The sequence below is a fragment of the Mastomys coucha genome, unplaced genomic scaffold (genome assembly GCF_008632895.1).
Source record: "Mastomys coucha isolate ucsf_1 unplaced genomic scaffold, UCSF_Mcou_1 pScaffold3, whole genome shotgun sequence".
NCBI lineage: Eukaryota > Metazoa > Chordata > Mammalia > Rodentia > Muridae > Mastomys > Mastomys coucha.
Window position 1 is genome coordinate 13,423,332 of NW_022196909.1, and position 19,237 is coordinate 13,442,568.

At 40.5% G+C, this 19,237-nt stretch overlaps 1 protein-coding gene across 5 annotated transcripts in view; it reads right to left on the reverse strand.

The window, feature by feature from the left end:
* The window catches only part of Ccdc138 (coiled-coil domain containing 138), a 58,095-nt gene that overhangs the window by 32,876 nt on the left and 5,982 nt on the right, over positions 1 to 19,237 (reverse strand). For 3 of the 5 annotated variants that reach the window (XR_004112416.1, XM_031348102.1, XM_031348103.1), the window contains exons 4-10: positions 18,892 to 19,012; positions 16,075 to 16,202; positions 13,498 to 13,679; positions 5,712 to 5,870; positions 2,238 to 2,357; positions 1,071 to 1,148; positions 458 to 565 (exon numbers count right to left, since the gene is read on the reverse strand). Coding sequence is in view for 4 of the 5 variants with exons in the window: in XM_031348102.1 (XP_031203962.1) it covers positions 458 to 565; positions 1,071 to 1,148; positions 2,238 to 2,357; positions 5,712 to 5,870; positions 13,498 to 13,679; positions 16,075 to 16,202; positions 18,892 to 19,012 (896 nt within the window). In the remaining variant the exon portion in view is untranslated. Of the gene's footprint in view, positions 1 to 457; positions 566 to 1,070; positions 1,149 to 2,237; positions 2,358 to 5,711; positions 5,871 to 13,497; positions 13,680 to 16,074; positions 16,239 to 18,891; positions 19,013 to 19,237 lie in introns of those variants that run through there. The other 2 variants (XM_031348104.1, XM_031348105.1) reach the window with 2 other exon arrangements.

Below are 19,237 nucleotides of genomic sequence, written 5' to 3' on the forward strand. Positions count from 1 at the left end.
GAGGGGAAACTGGGAATGGAGAAATTTACATGTAAATAAAGAAAATATCTAAAAGAAAAAAAAATGAATGGGCCGCTGATATCACTCAAATTGTAAACTAAAATAAATCTGTTGTGCAAATCAAGTAAGCTGGTAAAAGCTAACACAGTCAGTGTGTGGTTTTGACAAGAAAATAATTTATTAACAAGTAACTTTAAAGGACCTGCAACTTGTCACTGCCACTAAAGCAGTGCTGAATGCTGTTTTGTTTCTGATTGGAAAGAAAAAAAAAATGTGTGTATGTGTGTGTGAGTATGTGCTAAGCCTGTGTGTGTATAAATAATTACACAGCTAAGTCTCTATAAAATAATTAAGATGGATTCTTTCAAAATAAATTATATTTTACTTAAAGAAAAATGATCAAAGGTTTTAAGACATTTCTCGGCCCTCCCCTGGAGGAGTTTTAATCGTGCCATACCTTGAAGGGTTTTGAAGCTGGTGCCTTTTCTTGTTTTGAACTCCTCACTTCGTGGGCAGCGTGGGAATCTCCTTTCAGTCTCTGCACTGTCATAAACTCATACTTCCTCTGCAACAGCAAATAATCAGAAATCAAGAGGCAATCTTACAAAATGCAAGCAAATCTTTTAAAAATTCAAGACAGGGCTGGACAGGTGTATGGCTGCTTTTCCAGAGGACCCTAGTTCACTGCCCAGCACCCACATGGCGGCTCACAGCTGTCAGAAACTCCAGTTCCAGGGAAATCCAAGACCCTTTCTGACCTTCCACAGGCACCAGGCGTGCACACAGTGTACAGACACACATGCCCCAAACAGTCATATACATAAAGGAGTTAATTTAAAAATTATGACAAGGACTAGAGAGGTGCCTCTGCAACTAAGAAAAGGTACTGTTCTTCCAGAGGATCAGACATTAGTTAGGTAGCTCACAGCTGCCTAAAATTACACTCTCAGGGGCTCCAGTGCCTCTGTAGCCAACTGCGCACACATGGTATGTACTCACCCAGGCACACACATATGCACTAAAAAAAATTCTAAAAACAAAAGCTCATGAGAGAAAAGCAGGCAACTTACCTGTAAGTTATCTAAACGAGCTTGGACCCTTTTGGCCTGGATCTCCATCTTCTTGTTTTCCTCACTTACTTCATTTAGCTAAGGAAGGGGAAAATTACATTATTTTAATAAAAATTTTAAACTATTTTGATACTATTTCTCAATGCACTATCTAATCTTATCAGATACTTAAGCAAGCAATCTAACAAAACAGCTAAAAATTCCCATTTCATTCAAAAACAGTATCTAAGAAACTTTACATTTTATGAAAAATTTTCAAAACTCCTATGATGGTTAGTGTTGACTATCTACAAAACAGAGTCTATAACCATTCACAAGGCAGGTCCCCATCTAAATGGAATTAAACTTGGTTAGCATTCTGGCACACCTCTGAGGGATTATCTTGATTAGGTTAAGTAAGGTTGGAAGACCTACCCTAAAATAGGGTGGTACTATCTGGGAGCTTGGGTCCTAGACTGCATATAAAGAGGAAGTTGATCCATTCTCAAATTACTAAGTTTTTTCTTGTGCATGCTTTAAAAAAAAATGTACTTATGGGTGTTTTGATTGCATACATGTCTGTGCACACATACATGCAGTACAGTGAAGGCCAGAAGAGGGCATCAGATACCCTAGAACTGGAGGTAAGACAGTTGTGAGCTGTCATGTGGATGCTAGAAGCTGAACCCCGTCTTCTGGAAGAGCAGTCAGGGCTCATAACCACTGAGACATCTCTTCAGTCCCTGTGCTTGCTGGTAATCTAGTAAAGCTCTTTTATTTTTAATTTTTTCAAATTGCCAAATATATGCTAGATGAAAAAGAACAAGCAAGAATTTGCTTATTTATTTATTTATTTATTTATTTATTTTAAAGACTTATTTATTACTATATCTAAGTACACTATTGCTCTCTTCAGACACACCAGAAGAGGGCATCAGATCTCATTACGGATGGTTGTGAGCCACCATGTGGTTGCTGGGATTTGAACTCAGGACCTCTGGAAAAGCAGTCAGTGCTCTTAACCTCTGAGCCATCTCTGCAGCCCTCAAGAATTTAAATATTTATGTTTACAAGAATGTTATAATAAAGCTAACAGATTTATTGAATTCTTTCTAGCTAAAATGTTTTAAGGCTGACTTAAATTTCTTAAATATAACTTAACGTCTAATCCATACAGAATAGGTATACCTGTTTTCTTAAGTTATCATTCAGCTCTCTCAGGCTATCAAAGGAGGATTTCATTCTTTTGTTCTCTTTATTCTTTTCCTTAAGAGCTTCTGTTAAGTGCTCAACTTCCGTACTGTATTGCTAGAAGAGAAGGAAGTCTAATTGAAATAACAGCTAAGAATCCCATATCAGGAGGGCTTAACATGCCCAAGGCCCCAAGCTAAATCCCCACCAAAAAAAATAAAATAAATCAAATGCTATTAAACATAAATTAATTAAAGCTGAAATTCTTCTATGGAAAACTCTAATCAATGTATTTAAGCACATATACATAAAGCTTTCATTAAGTAAATATGTGTATATGTATATATATGTGTATGTATACACATACATAAATACACATACACACACACATACACACACACACACACACACACACACACACAAAAGTAACTCTAACCAAGAAAGTGAAAGGCTTGTATAATAAATACTTAAAGGCACTGAAGAAATAAATGGAAGAAGATGTCAGAGGATGGAAAGACCTCTCATGCTTATGGATCAGTAGGTTTAATATGATGACCGTGGACATCCTATTAAAAGCAATCTACAAATTAAATGCAATTCCCACCAAAATTCCAACACAATTCTTCACAGAGATTGAAGAAAGAAACCTTTCATTTCATTTTGAAACCCAATACCTGGAGTAGCTAAAATAGTTCTGAATAATAAGAAAACTGCTGGAGGTATCAGCACACGGGTTCAAGTTATACCACTGAGCTACTGTAATAAAAACAGCGTGGTGTTGGCATAAAAACATGTGAATCAATGTAATCAAACTGAAGGCCCAGATAAGTCCACATACCTAGTTTTTTTAAAGATTTATTTATTCATTTTTGTATATGGATGCTCTCTCTACATGGATGCTGATGCAATAGAAGAGGGCCTCAAATCCCATTATAGATGGTTGTGAGCCACCATGTGGTTGCTGGGAATTGAACTAAGGACCTCTGGAAGAGCAGTCAGTGCTCTTAAAAACTGAGCTCTCTCTCCAGGCCCAGCACCTGATTTCTTCACAAAAATATAGAGTGGAAAAAAAGATAGCATCTTCAACAGATATTGTTGGTCAAATTGTACAACCGCACATAGAAGAATACAAAGAGATCAATACATATATATCTCTGGACAAAACTCAAGTCTTAATGGATCACAGACCCTAAGATATGGCTGGTATCCTGAACCTGACAGAAGAGAAAGTAGGAAATAATCTTGAACTCATAGGCACAAGAAAAGACTTCCTGGACAGGACAATGATAACACAGGCACTAAGAACAACAATTAATCAATGGGATCTCATAAAACTGCAAAGCTTTTATGAGCAAAATATAACATCATTAGGACAAATTGGCAGACTACAGATGGGAAAATTAATCATTAACTAATTAATCATCTGATAGAGGTCCAATTTTTTTTTTAAACTGAACACCAAGAAAACAAATAATAGCTGGGCAGTGGTGGCGCACACCTTTAATCCCAGCACTTAGGAGGCAGAGGCAGGCAGATTTCTGAGTTCGAGGCCAGCCTGGTCTACAGAGTGAGTTCCAGGACAGCCAGAAAAACCCTGTCTCGAAAAAAAAAAAAAAAAAAAAAAAAAAAAAAAAAAAAAAAAAAAAGGAAAAGGAAATAAAAAAAGAAAGAAAGAAAGCTAGCTGAGCAAGCCACGGGGAGCATGCCAGTAAGCAGGACTCTTTGAGGACCTCTGTATCAGCCCCTCCTTTCACGTTCCTGCCCTGACTTCCTTTGATGATGAACAGTGATGTGGAAGCATAAGCCAAACAAACCCTGTCCTGCCCAAGTTGCTTTGGTCATGGTGTTCCACCACAGTATCAGTAACCCTAAGACAGGCATATACTCAAAGGATTCTACGTCCTACTAGAAATACTAGTTCAACCATGGTCAATGCTGTTCTATTCTAACAGCCTCCATGATCATCAACAGATGAATGGCTAATGAAAATGTACTTATTCCTGAGTATTCCTCAGCCTTAAAGAAAAATGAAATTCACAGTTAAATAGAGCTAGAAAAATCATCCTCAGTAAGGGAACCCAGACCTAAAAGGACAAAACAGTAGGTATTCTCTTACGTGTGGGTGTTAGCTTCTAAGCCTTGGGTAGGCACGTTACAATCTGCATAACCACAGAGGTTAGGTGAATAGGTGAAGAGAAAGAACTCGCAAGGAAGGGGAAATACACACCTACAAATCTCGCTGAACACAGAGAAGCTGTGCTGGTGCCCAATTAGAGCTTGTACCTTACTGACTATTCATGGTACCCAGCACATTACCAGTGGAGAATGGGAAACACTAACCCAGCTATACACCCTTCAATCCACAATGGTAAACTGCCTGTATAATACGCTGACTCAATAGTGGTGAAAGTAACACCAAGAAAATAGCTGTGGGAGTAACCAAGCACTATATGACTGAATTTAAGGTGCACTCCAAGAGATGGAATCCATGCCTAACACTGCTCGGATGGTCAAAAACCAGGGACGAGAATGGCCATGGACCTAGAGGAAAACCAAACACTATTGCTCTGCTAAAGGACCGGAGCAATGAAATGACTCCTAATGACATTCTGCTATGCTCACAGGTCAGCCATCGTTAGAGAAGCTTGCTGCAGGAGATAGGAACTAATGAGAGCCGCAGCTGGACAGTGCGCTGAGAGTGAGGGCCGTGGAGCACTCAGTCCTAAATAGGACGCCTATCATAGCTTTCTCCTTAGAGGTCACGAGACACAAGGCGGAAGATAAGGCAGAAAGACTGTAAGAGCCAGTGGGGATTCGTGCCTGACAGACACAAGACTGATGCACATGTACTTAGAGAATCTGTGGCAGAATGTACAAGGCCTGCACAGGTCCAAACCAGATGGGATCCCAGCATGAGTCCAAACCCAGAAGCTATCTTCAATTGTCAACTGGTCACAAAGGAAAACTGGTTTTTCGCCAGTGGAGTCTCACTGAATATACAAACCACACTTAGGGGCAGGCCCCAGGCTCGGTGATGGCCAACACAAAACAAACTCAGTGGTACTTTTAGAGTTCAGTTGGTCTTATGATGCTTTGTGCATTTTTGTGTATGTTTCTTATGCTTTTTCTTTGTTTTTGTTTTTGTTTTGTTTTGTTTTTTTGGATTCTTTTTGTTTGCCAGTTTGTTTCCTAAAGAGAGAAGAAAAGGCATGAAGTAGGATGGGTGGGGAGGTAGGGAGGATCTGGGAGGAGATGAGGGAGGATAGACTGTAATCAGAATATACTGAATGAAAAAAAATATTTCCAATAAAAACGAAAATAGTGTGTGTGTGTGTGTGTGTGTGTGTGTGTGTGTGTGTGTGTGTGTATAAAGAGGCCGGAGAGAGGTAAAATAAGCAAATATGGCAAGATGGCAATAATGAAGCTAAAAGAAAAGAAGAATTACTTTATGATCATGCACTGTAGGATTACCTCCTTTAAAATTTGAAACCTTGTCAGAACCTCTTCTTTAACACCTTTACTTTTGCTCAAGGCAGTTTCATGTCTGAAAAGCAGCTGTTCTCGTTCTGCTAAAAACTGTTCTCGTTTTTGAAGTTCTTCAGCGAATTTCCTCTGTGCTGTAGTTTCATACTACCAAAATAAACAATTTAAATGGTTTTTATTAATTAGTTGACAAGTTATGCAAATAATGTTTTAATCCACTGATACTGTTTTAATCAAAAGGTCTTGCTGACGTAAAATGGTGTGGTCACTTTGGAACAGTCTGGTAGTTCCTCAAAAACATTAAACATAATTAGCATCTGACTCCAGCATTCCAAGAGAAATGAAAGCATATAAAGCATATATTTATACAAAACTTAAACACAAATGTTCACAGCAACATCCTCACAACAGCCTAATTTGTAAACTATCTATAGCTAGTTAGCTTTAACTGTCAACATGAACAACCTAGAATTACTTTGGAAGAGTGTTTTAATAAGGAATTACCAAGATCAGGTTGATCTGTGAGCATCTCTATGGGGGACTGTATTGCCCAATGGCAGTACCACTCTCTCAGCAGGGGGTCCGGAGCTATGTAAGACAGAGCAAAAAGCTAGACAAGCAACATATATTTATCTGCTCTTGACTGTAGATGTGATACAACCACCTGCTTTTAAGGTCTTGCTGCCTTGACTGACCTGCTCTTACAGTATGGCGGTTTGAATAGGCATGGCCCATGGGAAGTGGCACTAGTAAGAGGTGTGGTCTTTTTTAAATGAGTGTAGCTTTGATGAAGGAAATGTGCCACTGTGGGGAAAGGCTTTGAGGTCATATGCCCAGTGCTGAAGAGAATTTCCTCCTAGCTATCTGTGGAAGACAGTCTCTTCCTGGTTGCTTTTGGATCAAGATGTATACTCTCAGCTCCTTCTCCGACACCAAGTCAGCCTGGATGATACCATGCTTCCCACCCTGATGATAATGGACTAAACCTGTAAGCCAGCCCCAATTAAATGTTGCCTTGGTCATGGTGCCTCTTCACAGCAATGCAAACCCTAAGACAGAAGTTGGTACCAGGGACTAGGGTATTGCTGTGACAGGCCTGACCATGTTTTGTTTGGAAGAATGTAGACTTGGGGACTTTGGATTGGGAAAGCATTGGAATTTTTTAAGTGGGGCTTACTGGGCCGTTCTAGTAGTAGGAACACGGAGGATGATTTGAACTGTGGGGCCTGTCTCAAGATGTTTCAGAGGAAAACTTTAGTATGTTATCTAGGAATCGTTCATGTGCTATTTTGGTGAAGACTGTGGCTACTTTTTGCCCTTCTCCAAAGAGTCAACCAGAGGCTAAGGTAAAAAGATGTAGATTAATTATACTGATAAAGGAAATCTCAAAAAAAAAAAAAAATTAGCATAGACTCTATCCCATGGTTCATTTTTATGATGAGCATTTTGATCAAGTATAGCAAGCTTAGAAAGGAAATGGTTCAAAGGATAAAGGGTCACCAGAAAGTGGAATGGAAGTAAATCCTGTGTTCTAGAAAATAAAATGGGCCAGGCAGTGGTGGTGCACGCCTTCAATCCCAGCACTTGGGAGGCAGAGGCAGGCGGATTTCTGAGTTCGAGGCCAGCCTGGTCTATAGAGTGAGTTCCAGGACAGGCAGGGCTACACAGAGAAACCCTGTCTCGAAAAAAAACAAAAAATAAAAAATAAAAATAAAAATAAAAAAAGAAAAGAAAAGAAAATGGAACTAAGGAAGTAGTGACTACAGAGCAAGAGCCCACCCAGCTAAGCTTACTGTTGATGCATTTTCAGTTGAACAAAGGGTGGAGAGTTATATCATGTTAGGCATTATTATGACCTGGTTATTGTTTTCATTCAGACATAAGGAAATATGATTGTGTGTTAAATTGACAAGAGATGGATTGTGATGGCTATTCTTGGTTGTCAACTTGACTATATCTGGAATGAACTACAATCCAGAACTAATAAAGAACTTGTGAAAAGGAATTAAAATAACAGCTTAGGTCTGGGCATGGTAGTACATGTCTTTAATCCCAGGAGACAGAGGCATGCAGATCTCTTGAGTTCCAGATCAGTTTTGCAGGACAGCCAAGCTTAGGCAGTGAAGGATGTAAAAGAAAAAAGGGGGCCATGTTCCAGCCCCAGCAAGCAGCAGAACTTGGCAGCTTTAGCACCATGAAGAGAGTCTATAAGAGGCTATCGGTGAAGCTTAATTGCAGTGGAAGACCTCAGTGTATTAGAAATGCCAGTGGGATGACCACAAGAACAGCGGCAGCAATGGAGTGGAGTCAACCAGAGCCTAGAGGGTTACAGAGGGCAGAGCTGGAAAAGTGACCCAAGCCCTTTGGAGGAGCCAGGAGATCATGCGTGGATCCCAGACACTGGAACAAGAAGCTGTGAAGCTGAAGTTGCCTTGGAGACCCCAAGATGTTAGGGATTCCAGAGCCATGGAATATCTGCTGAGGAAAGCTGCTAATGGAGTGGAACCAGCCCAGGAGAAAGAAGTCTGTTGCAATCAATAAAGATAGAAGGAATTGGACATCTGAAGAGGACTTTTACGTCGGACATGGAGATGCAGAGTTTGGAGTGTGCCCGGCTGGTTTTTGGTCTTGCTTTGGTCCAGTGCCTCCTCACTGTGCTCTCCTTCCTATGTTTTGGAATGGTAATGTATATATGTTGGAAGTAGGTGATCTGTTTTTTGATTTTGATTTTATAGGAGACTATGGCTAAAAGATCACATGCATCTCCTAAGATCCTAAGATACTTTGAACGTTAAGTCTTTTAAACATCGTTGAGACTGTTGTAGACTATGGAGGCTTTTGAAGTTGGACTAAATGTATTTTGTATTATGCTATGGCTAGGTATGGCCCCCATGGACTCGTGTTTGAACAAGCCTATGGGGGCCAGGGAGTAGACTGTGGTTTGAATATGCTTGGCTCATGAGAGGTGGCACTGGTAGAAGGTGTGGCCTTCTCCAGCACCAAGTCTGCCTGGATGCTGCCATGCTTTCCCCCATGATGATCATGGACTGAACCTCTGAACTGTAAGCCAGCCCCAATGAAATATTGTCCTTTTTAAGAGTTTCCTTGGTCACTGTGCTTCTTCACAGCAATGAAAACCCTTAGACACATAGACTTCAGCCCGGGAACTGCAAGCCAAGAAACCATTCCCTCTCCTATATTGACTTTGGCCAGAGTATTTTATCACGGCAACAGAAATGAAACTAGAATACTACCCAATGTCCAATTAATGAATAAAGCAAGAAAATGTGGTATATAACAGAGTAATGTTTAGCAATAAAAAGCATGCACTGATACATGACACAACAAGGAATGAACTTAAAAATATGCTAAGTGAAAGGATCCAGTCACATATTACTACATACTATAAGATACCATGTGTAAAATATCCACAGAGGCAGAGAGTAGGTTACTGCCTGCCTTTTGGAGATGATGAAATATTTTAAATTTGGTTGGGATGGTGTACAACTCCATGAGTATATTAAAAGTAATAACAGGTTATAAAAATTAATGAGTTATAAATTTAAAATTCAGTTTTCTAGCTCAGCAAAAAGCTTCAGTATTTACTCAAATGCCCCACCTCTAAAAATCCATGATATTTTTTCCTTGACTAAACTTTACTGCACACTCAAATAATCTCAATATCATTAATGGAATTCATCGTTTAAATATGTCTACAGTTCATCCATTTCTCTATATCGTTTGCCCTTATCCTAACCCAAGACATCATCATCACTATGCCTTCTCTCACCTCTCCAGCTCTAACTACTCATGACAAGTTAATACACTAACCCATACGTAGATACTGTAGTTGAGAATTAGGCATGCCCAACTCACAGCCCATAGTAGAATGCAGCCTGGGATAGCTATGAATAGGATCCAATACAAAACTGTAGACTTGTAAAACATGAAGTGTTTCTGTTTGTTTTGTCTTATAACACCATTGTACAGTTCTCAAGCATAAGTTTCACAAATGATAATATCATGTGTCAGGCAAAATAATTACATGTATGCTTTCATAACCCGTGGTCTGTAAGTTGGACACATCTCAAAGTCCCATGCATCTTTGGTCCCCACACTGGGCCTAAGGGAAAGTGCAGAACCTTTTAGAGGTACCTGCTCGTGGGAAGCCCTTAGGTCACTGGAGTATGCTCTTGAGGCATATTACAGGACCCTGGTACTTTCTCCCTTGGTTGATGGCCATAAAATAATTTTGGCTGTGTCAATGCTTTTCCCATACACTATTGTACCACAGTCACTGTTTTAGTTAGTTTTTGTCAATTTTATATAAGCTAGAGTCATCTGGGAAGGGGGAAACTCAATTGAAGAAAAAAAAATCCTCTCCATCAGACTGCCCTTTAGGCAAGTCTCTGGAGCATTTTCTTGGTTAATGACTGACATGGGAGGACCCAGCCCACTGAGGGCAGGGCCACTCTGGGGCAGTTGATCCTAGGTTGTATAAGAAAGCAGGCTGAGCAAGCAACAGAGCGCAAGCTACTAGACCGCGTTGCTCTCTTGTCTCTGCTTTAGTTCCTGGCTTGAGTTTCTGCCCTGACTCCTCTTCAGGATGGACTGTGATCTGCATGTCCCCAAGTTGGTTTTGGCCACATTGCTTCATCACAGTAACAGAAAGCAAACTGGGACAATCATAGATCAAAGCAAACCTTTTAGAGTACGAGCAGGTACCTCTAAAAGGCTCTGCACTTTCCCTTAGTCCCAGTGTGGGGACCAAAGATGCATGGGGCTTTGAGATGTGTCCAACTTACAGACCACAGGTTGTGAAAGCATACATGCAATTATTTTTAAATTATTCTAAATAATTTCTAATTATTTTAAATTAAAATCAGATCTTCCTATCCTATCCAGCTTACTCTCAAAGTCTGGCTGAGGTGATCCTCAACCTTTCAAGCAGCTAGGCCTCCAGGTATATACTACCACATGGGGCACACACGTGGCTTAAGTTGATTATTTCAAGTGCTTTGTTACAGAGACAGAATACTTAACTGGTTACTGATTTTCAAATTAGGTTATTTACCCAGGTTCAACGATATGACTGTCAGGCTGGTATGCATACATGTCAAAGCAACCCAAACCCACCCTTCCAACTCAATCCTCTTTTCTGAAATCCACTTTCCTTCATGCTGCAAAGACCAGAAAGGTGAGACCTACATTAGGGCCCTCACACCTGTTACATGTTTCATCTAAATCAGCACATCAAGTCCAGACAGCTTTACATCCACACTAAAGTCTCTACTCAGCTGTTCAGCTGTTCCTCTGCCACCAACCTGCTCACTCCATGTCACCACTGTCTCTCATCCAGTGACCTACAGTAGAATCCTATCTACTCTCCCAAATTCTACACCTACACTTGCCTCCAATCAATTCATAAAGGGGAGTAGCTTATGTAGCTGTCCTGCTTTAAAAGCCATCAGATGTTTCTATTTTTCTTAAACCGAGAGCTTCTCATGTAAACTAGAATGTATTCCTCTCATTAATTAGATTTAAATGGGATTTAACTTAAATGTCAGAAAAACCTTACCTGACTTCTCATTCTCCCTTAATCAGACATCCAGGATAAACTTCTGTTATTCTTTCATTTAAAGTTATAAAACTAGCCTGGCTTGGTGATACAAGTTTGTGCCTCAGTTCTCTCTAGCACAGCAATTAGGGTAACAGCAATTAGGGTAGGAGAACAGACAATTAAAGGATGGCCTAAACTATATAGTGAGTTCAAGATCAGCTTGGGCTAGCTAATGAGCTGCTGTCTAAATTTTGTGTGTATATTATATGCATAATATAAAATATATATTTTTTTAACCTGGGTATTCACTATTTGCCTTGAATAAGCTGCATGTAGCAGGACTCTAGATATTTTATTCACCTGCATGGATACAAAGCATTGAATATATGAATGCATATTAATAAGCACTAAAATATTTGTTGAATGAATGAAGTCACATAATATAACAAAAATCTAAATGCTTAATGATAACCCTAATACTACCCAATGAATTTTAAAAGCAAATGAACCTGGCAGACAAGGAATCCATGTTGCTACCACTCACTTCTCTGGTTTACTTTGTACTGTTTGCTGATACATCTTTGCCAGTTTGCTTTTCTCTTACCCTACACAGCACTTCCTAAAACACCATTTGTTAATTTTACTCCTTAGATTAAAACTCTGTAAGATAGCCAGCATGAGTTTTCACTACTTTGTTTCACTATAGGGTCTGCTTAATTCACAACCTGACAATCTCTCTCCTCGTAAGCACCTCCTTTGTTCTTTCTATCTTTTTTTCAACACAATATTTTTACTGATTATTTGGGAATTTCACATCATACACCTCAATCACACTTCCCAGCCATTCCAGGTCTCCCTGCCAACCCTTTTGATCTCCTCACCACAAAAGAGGAGGAAGAAACGAAAGAAGAGGAGGAAGAGGAAGGTGGGGAGGAGGAGGAAGAGAAAGGAGGAGTTTGTTGTCCAATTTGTGTTATCTATATACTCACTGGAACATGGACTAACTTGCAGTGGCCATCCTCTTTAAGAAAACTGAGTCCTTCCCCATGTGAATCCCCGCCAGAAGCCATCAACTGTGTAGAGCTGCACTTCAGCATCCTTATCACAATGTTTAAGTTCTCTTCCATGGCTCTCTGTATAGGGTGTTACTTTTTGGGAGGTGAGGTGGGTGGGGGTGGAGGTTGTCACAGAAGCCTTCTGTGTCATTCTTTCTCAATCACGAGTCTGCAGTCATCTGTACCACTGCAGAAGCAGTTCCCTTCCCCTTTACAGGCAGAGGGGACACAGAACATGGGCTTCCACATGGCTTCAGGCGACAGCAGAGACCACAGACATCCACATGATCTCCTCTGGCCTCAGGATGTGCCAAGGACCTCAGCTTGGTGTCTGGTGGCAGTACAGACCACAGCCATCAACGTGGCCCTCTGCTGCAGCACGGACCATGGACACCATCATAGTTCTTTTTGCCGCAGGGTCCCACTGTATGGTCCTGACTGGCCTGAAACTCACTGTGTAGATTAGCCTGGTCTTGAACTCACAGAAATCCATCTGTCTCTGCCTCCCAATGGCTGAGCCTAAGGTGTGTCACCACATCTAGTCAATGCCATTTGTACCCAGAATGCCATTCTCACTGCTCTCCTACCTAAATTCTACCTCCAGTCAAGGACCAGGTTCAGTCTTTCCCAGAATACTTTTGAGTGATTTATGATAAAAATAATCTTGCTCTTCAATACCACAGTAATCATGGTTTCAGTTATTTTGACAAGATGAGACACTGTTATTTAAAACCACTTACGCAAATAAAATGCTTTAACTACTTCATAATTGTTTATGATTGCTTTCAACAAAAAGAGTCCTATAAACTGCACTAGATAAACTCATGGCAAACAACTTCTTTTATGGAGGCACTTACAACAATGAATTTATAATGTCTTCACATAACACAGTTGGGATCAGCATGTTCTGTTCGATATCTTAAGAATGAGCTGCGTTGAAAATCTAAGACACACCTATCAGCAAACTACCATTCCTTCAACTTTTCTCTCAGTGACTACATCTTCCCATTCAACAGTTTCTATCAATGAAATCTGCCCCTTCTGAACTGCCTTGACCTGTTTGTGTCTAATTCAAATCCAAGTCCTTAACATGGAAGCCTTGCACATAGTCTTAGAACACAAATATTTCTCAACTTTCAATTCAGCATCCAGTTTTTACCTGCAGTTTCATATGTATATGGTATAATTCATCATATATTTGGCTTATTTGATGTGGAAGCAAACCCTGCTTCTTGGACACTCTGGGTCTTGGGTCAATGGCATGCCTCAGAGGAGTGTCAACGGAACCACTGAAACATCCAGTCTGAAGTCTTGAGGAGGCCATGCTCATTGGTAGAGCATCTGCAAAGATTTAAAACTTTTTCAGACAGAGAATCTTCAGAAAGAGTTGCTTTAAATAAAAGTTACAGTATTGTTAGAAAATCTGAAAACAATGATATAGCAAAAAACCTGGTAAAATGTAACGTAAGATTTGGACAAAGTGTATAACACTTTATGCAACATTCCTGGCAAATCTGAAATTGTTTCAGACTTAACTGTAATGTGGATGCAAACACTCATGAATGAATTAGCCTCGTCCAAGACATGGAATGTTACCTCACAAACGCCTAATCATGTTTCCCTCTGCGCCCTAAAACCAAATTAACCACCGACTAACTTATAGTGCTAACCACTGTCTTTACTTTTCAAGTCCCTCTACCTACATTTTAAAAGTCCCAGTTTTGTCTATTTTAGACTTGAGGTGAATGCCTGAGGTTAACATGACTTCTGTAGCCGGGCGGTGGTGGCGCATGCCTTTAGTCCCAGCACTTGGGAGGCAGAGGTAGGCGGATTTCTGAGCTTGAGGCCAGCCTGGTCTACAGAGTGAGTTCCAGGACAGCCAGGGAAATACAGAGAAACCCTGTCTCAAAAAAAACAAAACAAAACATAAAAACAAAACAAAACAAAACAAAAACCATGACTTCTGTAACCTCTCCCTTTAAACACTAACATGTTCTCTGAAATCTGCCCAGGCTGACTGCAGAACGATGGGCTTCTAAGTCTTTACTGCTTATCCTAGTTTATAAATATACAACTCCCGGACATGTATTTAAGGTGCTTTGCTTATGTAGAGTTTACACACTCACGCTTTTGGCTTCTGCCGCACATGTTCAGAAATTTATCTGGGGTATAAATATAACTAATAGCAAAATTTTAGGATCTATGTGCAGGTTCAACTTTACTAATGATGACAAATTGTTTTCTAAAGTGATTAAACAGTCTAAACAGTAGTAGATAAGTTTCACTGGCTTCCAATCCCTACCGATATTGTATATCTCCGAACCTTCTTTCTGCTAACAGAGTCAAGGTTAACCTGGCCTATAAAAGTTTCAGGACAGCCAGGGCTATATGAGTCCTGCCTCAAAACAAGCAAACAGACAAAAATATAGACACATAAAGCTGTATATGTATATATGACATGAAGATGAAAGCAAGACTTTCTAGAGACAATAGGGAGTAACAAGAAGTGAGAGGGGTTAATAGAGAGAGAATATGCACTAAGTATATTACATAGTTGTATGGAAAGCATTCCTATGAAACCCAGTACCATAAAGAATATGGACCAATAAAACCTCAAACTCTAGAAAACAAAATTCTCTGTCACAGTATCCTTGGGAACTCAAGCTTTAAGAATCTTTCATTTTACTCCCCCATGGACAGACCATGAACCAGTCCAAAAAAAAAAAAAATACTAATTTAAACTTGGCAGCCAGAAGCAGGAGGATCTCTAAGTTTGAGGACAGCCTCATATACAAAAAGAGCTCTTGGATAACCAGGACTACTTAGAGAGACCCTTTCTCAAAAAACGAAAACCTAATTGATCTCTGGCATATCCCCATAATCCCAGCATCTAACTGAGGCACAGGCATCACAAGGCCAAGGTGTGCCTGAGCTACTGAGTGAGAACATAACTGAGAACAAGACCATGTAACAAAATAATTTTTAAAAAAAGTTTCATTGCTGAGATAAACAAATGAGTGAAAAACCCATCTAGCTACCTGACTAACCAATCCCTAGCCTGGGCACTCATTATTTTTTTGTCGACTTTCAAATACATCCAACTTTTAAAAATAAATTTCTCTTGTATTTTCAATACAGAAAAACTGGTCACCTAGTGGGAAGCACAAGTGCGGGCTGAACAGAATATCATCATCTCCAAGTGCTCAGACCAACGGAACAAAGATGACAAGGAAATGGAGCCTGCATGTGCCCAGGGCTTCCGCAGGGCAGGTGTGCTCCACACCTTGCAGTCAAAGGGGAAGGAGTAGACACCGGGTCTCCGCTTTCCCTGAGATCCAGAGGAAAACGTGGGATCCATTCCGAAGGCAGAAAGCCCTGCTACTGAGCAGGGAGAAGGCAGCCTGAGCAGTTTTCAGTACTTTCTCAAAGCCTCAGGGTCGCTCAGATTCTAGGAGGCTCTGCCCACAGAGAAAACCATGTAAGGGAACTGAAGGCATCATAAGCGGTCAGCTAATCGTGTGTTTAGTTGGATAGGTTTTGAGAATGGGAGAACATGACCAGACACAGTATGTTTATTTTTCTTCTCCGTTAACTTAACGACAGGTACAGAAAGTATAACATGGTTTGTAAAAACTCAGAACACAGAAATATAGAGTCCTGAGGAGCAGTTACTAATATGAGGTAAGCATGGTTTTCTCTACATAACAAATTACTATTGCCTTACAAATTCTCTTACCGTTTTCCATTTCTTGGAAGGACTGCTTTGTTATTTTGGAGGCACCATCTCTGTGATCATCTTCGATTAATTCTTTTTCTGTTTCCCATTTCTTTAAATTATGAAAAGAATCCAGTTCATCATCTAGGCTTTAACAATATATATATCAGAAATCCGGAAGCTCACTACAATAATTGACAAAACAAACAAACAATAGCAACATCACAAATGAGGAAAATGCAAAGATCATTTTTAAATACAAAAAACTATGAACATAAAATGTACAAACTAAGTTAAAAATCCTGAAAGCCACTGCAAGTGCTTCTCAATGTTTCTGCACGTTTAAAACAGTTTAAAACTTTTAGAGTGATCTGTGACTACCAAACTCTCCCAAAACCTAGTAACTCAGATAAAAAGGGCATTGTTATCTAAAATTCGATTAAGATAATTAACAGTTACCCTTACAAACTAGAACACCATGTTCTGGGGTTACCCCAGGGCAGCATTCCTCGCCTGCTTACAGACACATTTGATCATTCTTCGAGAAGTACATTAAAAACCGAAAGAGCCAAGACTTTCACAGTGTTTCTTACTTATCACAGTACATAGAAAATATCACTGAACCACAGAATGAACGTTATATGAAGGTTGTTATGGTCATGTGTAAAATACTCCTCGGGGCTCCAATGTTGCTATCTCAAAGTCCCCCGATGACTGATTTATAAATGAGCTAGTTTCATTAACGGGTTAACCCACTAATTATTCATCATATTAAATGAGCTGTTAGGAAATGGGGCCTTGATGGAGAAAGCTAGTCACTAAGAAAGTATTTTTCTTTCTTTTTCTCCCCCCTTCATTAATTAATTTATTTACTTTATATCCCAATTGGAACTTCCCCTGGCTCCCCTCCTCCCAGTCCCTCCCTCTCATCTCCCCTCTCTCAACTCCTCTCTCTCCTCAGAGAAGGGGAGACCTCCCACGGATATCAACCCGCCTTGTCACATCAAGTTGTAGTAGGACTGGGCACATCTTCTATTGAGGCTAGCTAAGACGGTCTGTCCAGTTAGGGGAAGGCAGGCACCAGAGTCAGACACAGCTTCTGCTCCTGTTGTTGTAGGTCCAGCATGAGGACCAAGCTGTAAATCTGTTACCTGTGTGTAAGGGGACTGACGAGGTCTGTTCTATGCATGCTCTGCCATTAGTGGTTCCGTCTCTATGAGCCCCTTTTGGCCCAGGTTAGTCGATTTTGTAGGTTTTCTTTCTTGTGGTGTTCTTTACCTCTCTGGCTTTTAATCCTTCCTCCCCTTCTTCTACAGAACTCCCTGAGCTCTGCCTAATGTTCGGCTATGGGTCTGTGCATCTGTGTTCATCAGCTGCTGGGTGAAGCCACTCGCATGACTGTTGTGCTAGGCTCCTGCCTTTAAGCATTACAGAATATCATTAATCGTGTCATGGTGGGCTCTCTCTCATGGCATGGGACTCAAGTTGGGCCAGTCATTGATTCCCTCTTTATGCCTGTATATCTAGGAGGCAGACATGTGTTTCAAAGATTTGTCTTGTCCTGCGTACGGGGAACCCAATGGGGAAGTTAGGGCAAGGGCTGCAGGAGCTGAAGGGGTTTGCACCCTCATAGGAAGAACAACAATACCAACCAATCAGACCCCCAACAGCTCCCAGGAACTGAACCACCAACCAAATAGTACACAGGGGGTACCCATGGCTCCAGCTGGATATGTAGCAGAGGACTGCCTTATCTGGCATCACTGGGAGGGGAGCCCCTTGGTCCTGTGGAGGTCTGATGACCCAGGATAGGGGAATGATAGGCTGAGGCAGGAGTGGGGGGGAGCACCCTCATAGAGGTAGGGGAGAGGGAGGAGGGGATAGGGGGGTTGTGGAGGGAAAACTGGGAAAGGGATTAATATTTGAAATGTAAATAAATAAAATAACCAATAAAAATGAAAAAAAAAAAGAGTTGTCTTGTCTCCGTTTCTTAGGAGCCATGAATTGTAGCACTCTGCTCTACCGCACGCCCATCCCATCAGGGCATTCTGCATCACCACAGCCCTAGCAATATGGCAGCTAGCAACTGTGGACTGTAACTCTGAAACCATGGGCCGAAATAAACTCCATTGTTTTGTTTACATCATGGAGTTTGTCACAGTGACAAAAACAGACTAACATAAAAGGGGCTAGAAAGATGGCTCAGCAGTTAAGAGCACTGACTGCTCTTCCAGAGGTCCTGAGTTCAATTCCCAGCAACCACTTGGGGGCTCACAACCATCCGTAATGGGACCCGTAATAGTGTACTCACATACATAAAATAAATAAAATAAGTAAATAAATCTTTTTAAAAAGGGGGGAGTGTTTCGCATTATCTTGGAAGTACCTCGGTGTATATTATATTCGAGCATATTTCTTTTCACACCAGACACTTTCAAGTAATAACTCTTTGTGACCTCTATCTACTGGCAGGACAGCATACTCACAGTAGACTATTATGACTAAGGATTCACACACACATACACACACAAACACACACGCACACCCCTCTTCTCCACGACTGTTTCTTGAGCTGCTGAAAGCATAGTAACAGAATTATTCTAAATGCCTTACCAAGCCGGGCGGTGGTGGTGCACGCCTTTAATCCCAGCACTTGGGAGGCAGAGGCAGGCGGATTTCTGAGTTCGAGGCCAGCCTGGTCTACAGAGTGAGTTCCAGGACAGCCAAGGGTACACAGAGAAACCCTGTCTCAAAAATACCAAAAAAAAAAAAAAAAAAAAAAAAAAAAAAAAAAAAAATAAATAAATAAATAAATAAATAAATAAATAAATGCCTTACCAGTTCACATTTAGATGTTTGAAGGAACTGCAGAAAGGTGTTGTATGATGCTTCCTGCCATCAGAGTAATATCTCGGTGATGAACCAACTTTATCTCCACAGCTGTAAGTATCTAAACCATCTGTCAGTACAAAACATTAGTCAAATACTAATGGTCTCATTCTGGCCTCCTGAAAGTAAGATCAAAATCACTAACTGATCTGTCTGTCCCTCTAACGTGCGCTTAGAGGATCCACACTGAGTTTCATATTCACATTATACTTTACTGATTACACAATGCTCTTCTATTTCTTAAAGATTTATTTATTTATTTTACACGGGTACACTATAGCTGCCTTCAGACACA